This window comes from Pyxicephalus adspersus, chromosome 2, assembly GCF_032062135.1.
Source record: "Pyxicephalus adspersus chromosome 2, UCB_Pads_2.0, whole genome shotgun sequence".
Classification (NCBI taxonomy): Eukaryota; Metazoa; Chordata; class Amphibia; order Anura; family Pyxicephalidae; genus Pyxicephalus; species Pyxicephalus adspersus.
Genome location: NC_092859.1, coordinates 11,119,438 through 11,127,274, shown reverse-complemented (window position 1 = coordinate 11,127,274; position 7,837 = coordinate 11,119,438). Strand labels below are relative to the sequence as shown.

Sequence of the window (7,837 nt, the reverse complement as noted above, 5' to 3'; positions counted from 1 at the left end):
CACAGACAGGGGTAGCTATGTGACATGGAGTATGTCCCTACTACCACAAGGTGATACAGACAGGGGTAGCTATGTGACATGGAGTCTGTCCCTACTACCATAGGGTGACACAGATAGGGGTAGCTATGTGACATGAAGTATCTTCCAACTACCATAGGGTGACACAGACAGGGGTAGCTATGTGACGTGGAGTCTGTCCCTACTACCATAGGGTGACACAGATAGGGGTAGCTATGTGACATGGAGTCTGTCCTTACTACCACAGGGTGACACAGACACGGGTAGCTATGTATAATGGAGTCTGTAGCTCCCACAATGGAGTGACACACAAATTCCTCTTATACACAACCTATGAGGATAGGAGATATTATTTCTCATACTCACCATTAAACCGCACTGCTCTGATAGCCCCCTGTTTGCAGGGCAGTCTGCACAGGAGGTGCTGGGGAAGCTCTGGGGGTTTAGGTTTGGGGGCCGGATAGGACATGGTGCCCTGTGAGGAAAAAAAAAAGATTAAATGACCAAACTGTAATCATTAAAGCTGATGAATCTGTAGAACATTGTACTATACATTGTGCTATAGCATGTTTAAACTGCTAACGGGGGCCAATCAGACGTTTACACTGCTAACAGAAGCCAGTGATACCTGCTAGCCACCCCCCATATATACCTACCTTCCCCCTGCAACATAATACCTGTCGCCACCAAGTCCAAGAGGATCGAGTGACCTCCTGCCATGATATAATGCCAGGCCCAGACACGGTCACAAATATTGGGCAAAGAGCCAACACCACCCAAACACAAAGTAGCTGTCCATGGACAGTAGGTATAGGTGGCCCATGAAGGACACAATCCAGGAGCTGGATATTTGAAGCAGAACCTAAATTACCTCCCCACACAACCTCCATGAACTTTCAATGACCTAATACCCCTAATTCTATGGTGTTTTGGTTGCACACTACAAAGAATCATGTGACACCATTAGAAAGATTTTCCTTCACTTCCTGTCTCATGGACACAAGAAGACGAAATAGGAAGAGCTGTTGTCACCCAGACAGGAAGTCATAGGCAGCCTTTCCCGTCACGTCGTCCTGATAGAAGGTGGGAAACGATGTTGCCCAAGGTAAAGAAATACATAAAAGAAGATCTAACCCTCCCTGCTCAACCTAGAACTAAAAACGAAGCTTTAGCTGCCCTTACTTTTAGAGAGACAGTTTAATGGATGATGCCAACCACGTGACTTACTTACCTACCAGTGTACACAAAACCACGTGACCTACTCCACAAGCACTTCCGCGTTTGTCTCCAGGTTGGTGAGGTATTTCCGGTCACGCCCCCTCTGCTGCCGGAACTGGTTGTGGCAACAGCTGGAGATTGGGATTTGAAGCTGGGAGAGAGATCGGGGAAAGATGACGGGAAACAGCGCCAGTGACCCCAGGAGGCCAGGGAAGGTCCAGAGGTGAGAGCTGGAGGGCAGGGGTACTAAATAAAAGGGGATTTATAATGGATGGTTGTCATGACAACAGAGGGGGTCCTGAGCAGCGCTTTTCCAGGTGAGGTCAGCAGTGAAGGGCTGGATGAGTGTACCAGGCCCGGGCTCTGTGTGAGGAGGGGAGGGGAGGGGGTGGGGATGTTTAGTGCTGTGATACCGGAAATTCTGATTCCTCCAGAAGAAGGTGAGAATGTAGTATGAAATCAGACAATATTTTAAAATTGTCCCTGAGGGTGCAGCTATCATATGTGAGGGACACCACCAATGGGCACATAATATTGAATAAATGGAAAACTGTCAGGGACTGGGTGTGACAAGAGACTGCCTGAGACTGCTGACAGTGGACATCCCGAGGCTGCAGGAAGGTGACAGGAGACGGGCCGAGACTGTGGGCTATTGACAAGATGGTCCGAGACTACAGGCTGGTGACAGGAGATGTCCCGAGACTGCGGGCTAATGACAGGAGGGACACCACCAATGAGTAATATTATAATATTCAACCAATGAGTAATGAGTATAATATTCAATGAATGAAAAACTGTCAGGGACAGTGCGTGCGACAGGAGAGGTCCTGAGATCGACAGGGGTGACAGGAGACGGGCCGAGACTGCGGTCTGGTGACAGGAGACGGGCCGAGACTGCGGGCTGGTGACAGGAGACATCCTGAGGTTGCGGGTTAATGACGAGATGGGCCGAGACTGCGGGCTAATGACAGGAGGGACACCACCAATGAGTACATATTATTCAATGAATGAAAAACTGTCAGGGACGGTGGGTGCGACTGGAGAGGTCCTGAGATTGACAGGAGACTGGCCGAGACTGCGGTCTGGTGACAGGAGACGGGCTGAGACTGCGGGCTGGTGACAGGAGACGTCCTGAGGCTGCAGGTTAATGACGAGATGGGCTGAGACCGCAGGCTGGTGACAGGGTACATCCCGAGACTGCGGGCTAATGACAGGAGGGACACCACCAATGAGTACATAATATTCAATGAATGTAAAACTGTCAGGGACGGTGGGTGCGACAGGGGAGGTCCTGAGATCGACAGGAGACGGGCCGAGACTGCGGTCTGGTGACAGGAGACGGGCCGAGACTGGTGACAGGAGACGGGCCGAGACTGCGGTCTGGTGACAGGAGACGGGCTCACCTTTAGGTCCTCATTATGTTGCAGGAAATATGACAGAACATCTGTTCCCTGAAGGAGGGATGAATATTTATAGAAGTAGATTATTAATAATGACTTCCACTAGATGGGTAGACTGATTCACTTGTCAAGGACAGTTACTCTGTTACATTTCACCCGCAGAACGATTCAATGTCATGAATTTTATGATGCTTTCATTTCTGTGATTTCAGGAGCAGATAGGGAGCCTGTGCGAGTTTCAAGGCAGCTGAGAAAATAATACTTTGCAATCATTAGATCAATAATGGGGGGGGGGAATTATCAATCTCTTGCACTGATCTACTCCAGATTAAACACATAATTAGTCGCCGTGTAAGATTTTTTGTATGCAAGTGGAAAAGATTTCTAAATATTTATCGTAAAAGGTAAATGCATTGGTGCTCATATGTTGCATTTTTATGTTCAATTTTGTATTGTATTTAAAACTGTGATAACTCTTGAACAAAATAATGATTTGTTCCTCCAGGTATAAACCTCCCACCACAGAGAGCTCCCCCACCCTGGATGACCCGACCCCGGATTACATGAACCTCCTGGGCATGATCTTCAGTATGTGCGGCCTGATGCTTAAGGTAAGATTGGAATACACAAAGCCGCGTGTTACAAACTATATGTTAATTGCAAAGGCTGGGGCAGTTTTTGGTACCTGTCAGAGCATGCAAGCAAACATGCATTTGTTTTTAACATATTATTTGAACACGTGACAATAGTACATGGACCAACAAAGTTAAAAAGAAATCTGTCAGATTGAAGCATGCTGAACCAGTCAGCTGGATTACATGGTAGGAAGATAGTTGGTGAATATACTTCTGGTGGAGGGTATGGATGATGGAGAAGCTACTGGTGGTGCCAGTGGCCATGAGTCTGAGAATGACTCAGGACCGAAAAAGAAATATTGTTATAACTAATGGCCTCACCAAACAGGATCCGAGAGCAGCAGAGAGGTGTAGAACTCTTTCTCGCTCGCTCACTCTCTTTTTCGCGCTTGCTCTTTGTCTCCCTCTCTCTCGCTCGCTCTGTCTCCCTCCCTCCCTCTCGCTCGCTCGCTCTGTCTCCCTCCCTCCCTCTCGCTCGCTCGCTCTGTCTCCCTCCCTCCCTCTCGCTCGCTCGCTCTGTCTCCCTCTCTCTCGCTCGCTCTGTCTCCCTCCCTCTCTCTCGCTCGCTCGCTCTGTCTCCCTCCCTCTCTCTCGCTCGCTCTGTCTCCCTCCCTCCTCCCTCTCTCTCGCTCGCTCTGTCTCCCTCCCTCTCTCTCGCTCGCTCGCTCTGTCTCCCTCCCTCTCTCTCGCTCGCTCTGTCTCCCTCCCTCTCTCTCACTCGCTCTGTCTCCCTCCCTCTCTCTCTCGCTCGCTCTGTCTCCCTCCCTCTCTCTCTCGCTCGCTCTGTCTCCCTCCCTCTCTCTCTCTCGCTCGCTCTGTCTCCCTCCCTCCTCTCTCTCTCTCGCTCGCTCTGTCTCCCTCCCTCTCTCTCTCTCTCTCGCTCGCTCTGTCTCCCTCCCTCCCTCTCTCTCTCTCAGACAGAGTCTTCTTTCTTCGATCTTCAGCCGGTGACTGCAGAGATGATCCCTGGGGTTTCCCGGTGACGTCGGTGCGGGGAGATATGAGCGACGGGAAATTTTAGCAGATTTTTGTGTTTTTCTATTTAAAGTTTATTATTAAATTTATTACATTTTGGACATATTTCGGTGAGTTATGCCTAAGAATTATAGGCCTGCAATGTAAAATAAATTTCTGTGCAAAAAAATGTAACGCTTTTTGCGTGAAAATACGGACAGAATTAGAACACTAGGGGGGTTGATCTATGAAATCTTTTCTACAATATTTGTATCTTTGTCTCCCTGGTGTAGTTGAAGTGGTGTGCGTGGATCGCTGTATATTGCTCCTTTATCAGCTTTGCAAACTCTCGCAGCTCTGAAGACACCAAACAGATGATGAGCAGCTTCATGTAAGTCTCTTACATATTGTGATTGCAGAGTGAACCCATTCTGACTTACTGATCATAAAACATGGAAAAACCCTTAAAAAAAAGGGGTAATTACAACATAGCAATGTCTCTTATACCTCTGCTGGTCACGTGTTCCCAGTGCCCAGGCAGACGGTTTTGAGGCTTGTGCGGACTTTATTGTTTTTTTGCAATTTTAATATTTGATGACGCTGATGTCCTAGAAATATATTCTCATTTTAAAAACAGAGGTTGGCCAAGCTAGTGAGGCTTCCCTGGTCAATGCCAAATCTTGTCACCCTTAACCTATGACTGAACAGTAAAGGAGAAGCAGCAGAATGATAAGCTCATCTGCCTCTGCTCCCTTCATCATGCTCCTTGTTAGCGCATGAGTACCGAGCAACTGATTGGATAGCAGTGTTGTGTCTCCCTCCCCAAATCTGAAGCCCTGCTTTACAAGGACTGCAAAAAGCTGACACAAGGTAAGTTCTGGTTCTTAGACAGCTTGCATTTAAAAAAAGCAAAATACATTTCACTGATGCGGACAAAGCTGCAAACATTTGTATTGTTCCTATTTTACCAGATTTCAGATTTAAAATAAAAATGTCTGCTTTGTTTGGGCAAACAGATCCCTGTCAGTTCAGGTATACATATTATATGGACTATAACAAACCTTTTAGCTGCCGATCATATTAGTACGATCATATTAGTCACATGATCGTACTTATATCTGTGATGAGAAAGCTTCTTTGCAGAAGATTCTTGTGATTTGAACCTTTATCTCTCAAGAACTAAACCAGTAAAGGAACTGAAAGGTTTGCTGTATTGTCCATTCTTTGGGCTGGCAGGCAGTTGATATGGGAGGATTTGACACGGTCACATATAGCGTACCAGTTTGGCAGTTAGCTGTTATGTGTGAAATCATCTGTGACTTCATGTGTGAAAAAGATAAGTGTCCCTTTGGTATCATTTATCATATTTAAGAGTTCTGGTTTTCATATAGATCTGAATTCTAAGTAAAGGGGAAGTATATCATTGTGGTCAGTTTTATCTTATAGGTTTTTTGACAGTTTACACATTTTTCAACTGCTTATATACACTGCCTGGCTAAAAAAAACTTCCCAGGTCTATGGGGTCAGTGTTATGATCTTGGGGTGCCTGTGTGGGGACAGTGTGGGGCAGTGTAATGATCTTGGGGTGCCTGTGTAGGGGCAGTGTAATGATCTTGGGGTGCCTGTGTAGGGGCAGTGTTATGATCTTGGGATGCCTTTAGGGGCAGTGTAACGATCTTGGGGTGCCTGTTAAGGGCAGTGTTATGATCTTGGGGTGCCTGTGGGGGCAGTGTAACGATCTTGGGGTGACTGTGGGGGCAGTGTTATGATCTTGGGGTGACTGTAGGGGCAGTGTTATGATCTTGGGGTGACTGTAGGGGCAGTGTTATGATCTGGGGTGCCTGTGGGGCATTGTTATGATCTGGGGTGCCTGTAGGGGTCCCAGTCTTTATAGTATAACTTTCCTGCTTTTCACTATAATAGTTGTGTGAAATTCTAGAATCTTTGTGTTGCTCCAGCAACTCACTGGTGTAAAGGGTAAATACTTCAGTCCACTTCCAGTATTAGGCACCAGTCATATAAATGTAGCACCACCTCCATTTCGCAGGGTAAAATATTTACTGGAATGCTGCAGATTTGAGGTTTTGGTTATTCATGACTTCTATCAAACCCCCCTCATGCTACCAATGTCACAATGCCATGTGTTTCTGCTACACACCAGTATTCTCTCCAGGTATTAAAATGATGTTTAGATAATTGTGAGTTTGGCCTTCAAGCTATCGTTTCTATCTTGCAGGTTGTCCATCTCAGCCGTGGTCATGTCCTACCTACAGAACCCGCAGCCCATGTCTCCTCCGTGGTAACACCGGCCTTTGCCAGCTCAGGAGAAGTTGGTTCCCGTAGATCCTGGATTTTTACCAAGACCTAATTTGCCACCTTATCGCCTTTGTCTGGAAATTAATTTACTAAATAAAGATGCTTTATTAAATTTTGCTTTTTTGATTTTGGTATGTGGGGGAGGGGGTACCTGATTGATTTCTTCATCCCAGCCTCACATGACCTGGACTTTTAGTTACACCTTCAAGGGTACAAAGTGTCACATGAGGTGTCTTTCATATGCTCATCTCTCTGGTGCTCATATTCTGGCTGAAGAAGCTTCTGAACAAGTGAAAAAGAATGTTCGGATGTTCCCTGGATCAACGGTCTTTGTTATGTTTACTTTAATTCACAGTTATATTCTGTGTTTCAATCATCCAGCTTTTTCCTAAAGCAATCTATAGTAGTTGCTGAAACTATTTCCCGATGGAGCCGATTCCACATTTTCACAGACCTTACAGTGAAGAATCCCTTCCTTATCCGGAGCTTAAACTTCTTTTCCTTCAGCCACAGAGCGTCCTCTTGTTCTTTGTAATGGCCTTAAAGTGGTCCTAAACGTAACAATCCTAAATAGGTATATTGTATATTATTGTGACCCTGAGATTCTCCTGTGTACATATAACTATGGTGTTATAAATATTCATTCCTTACAAACTACTAAACCTGGAGTTTGAACTTGCTCCATGCCTGGATTGAACCAGACTTCAAAGATGTGATGTCAGAGACAACATGCCATTTTTTTTATAGGGGTCATCAATGGCAGCCTACATATTTTGTTTTAAAGTGAACCTGTCCTTGTCTATGCCCATTTACAATTGCTCTCTCCACAGCTTCACATATCTTAGATTTCACACTGCTGCTGCTGCAAAGAAAGAGCGAGGGGTACCTAATCTCATGCAACTATGTGTCGCCGCCACAGGACCCCTAACACTCCATTCACAAGGTGCTATAGAAAGCCAGTGAAGAAGTCCTAAAGACTAAGAATATGTCATAATGTCTTCTACTGCCACAATGTTAGGGGCCAAACCATCACCTGCTAGTCAAAAGTGCCACCTTTAAGGGGCATTGCCTTATTTCTGCTGATATCTATTATTATTATTATTTTTACACAGTATTTTTATAGCGCCATCTTATTACACAGCGCTGTACCAAGTCTATAGTTGTGACACAATCTATATCTATAGATACAAACTTAAACCCCCCTATAAGTAAAGAGAGATTTTTTTAATTTTCAGAGAATTAATAGGCTGTTTCATTTGAAGTGCGTAAGGGTAAATAACACACATTTTGCATAAA

The 7,837-nt window shown here is 45.6% G+C and overlaps 2 protein-coding genes across 4 annotated transcripts in view; one reads left to right on the top strand and one right to left on the bottom strand.

Annotated features, from left to right (window-relative positions):
- WDR83 (WD repeat domain 83) overlaps positions 1-1,346 on the bottom strand; it is a 7,710-nt gene extending 6,364 nt beyond the window's left edge. Inside the window, exons 1-2 of one of the 3 annotated variants that reach the window (XM_072399477.1) lie at positions 1,250-1,346; positions 385-493 (exon numbers count right to left, since the gene is read on the bottom strand). In XM_072399477.1, coding sequence (XP_072255578.1) covers positions 385-487 — 103 coding nt within the window. In that variant the 5' untranslated portion in view covers positions 488-493; positions 1,250-1,346. Of the gene's footprint in view, positions 1-384; positions 494-1,200; positions 1,224-1,249 lie in introns of those variants that run through there. The other 2 variants (XM_072399480.1, XM_072399481.1) reach the window with 2 other exon arrangements.
- WDR83OS (WD repeat domain 83 opposite strand) lies at positions 1,304-6,653 on the top strand. Its single transcript, XM_072399482.1, has 4 exons — positions 1,304-1,459; positions 3,142-3,247; positions 4,519-4,616; positions 6,462-6,653. Exons 1-4 carry the CDS (start codon positions 1,410-1,412, stop codon positions 6,526-6,528), a joined length of 321 nt encoding a protein of 106 aa, XP_072255583.1. The 5' UTR covers positions 1,304-1,409; the 3' UTR covers positions 6,529-6,653.
- Positions 6,654-7,837: the final 1,184 nt, after the last annotated feature.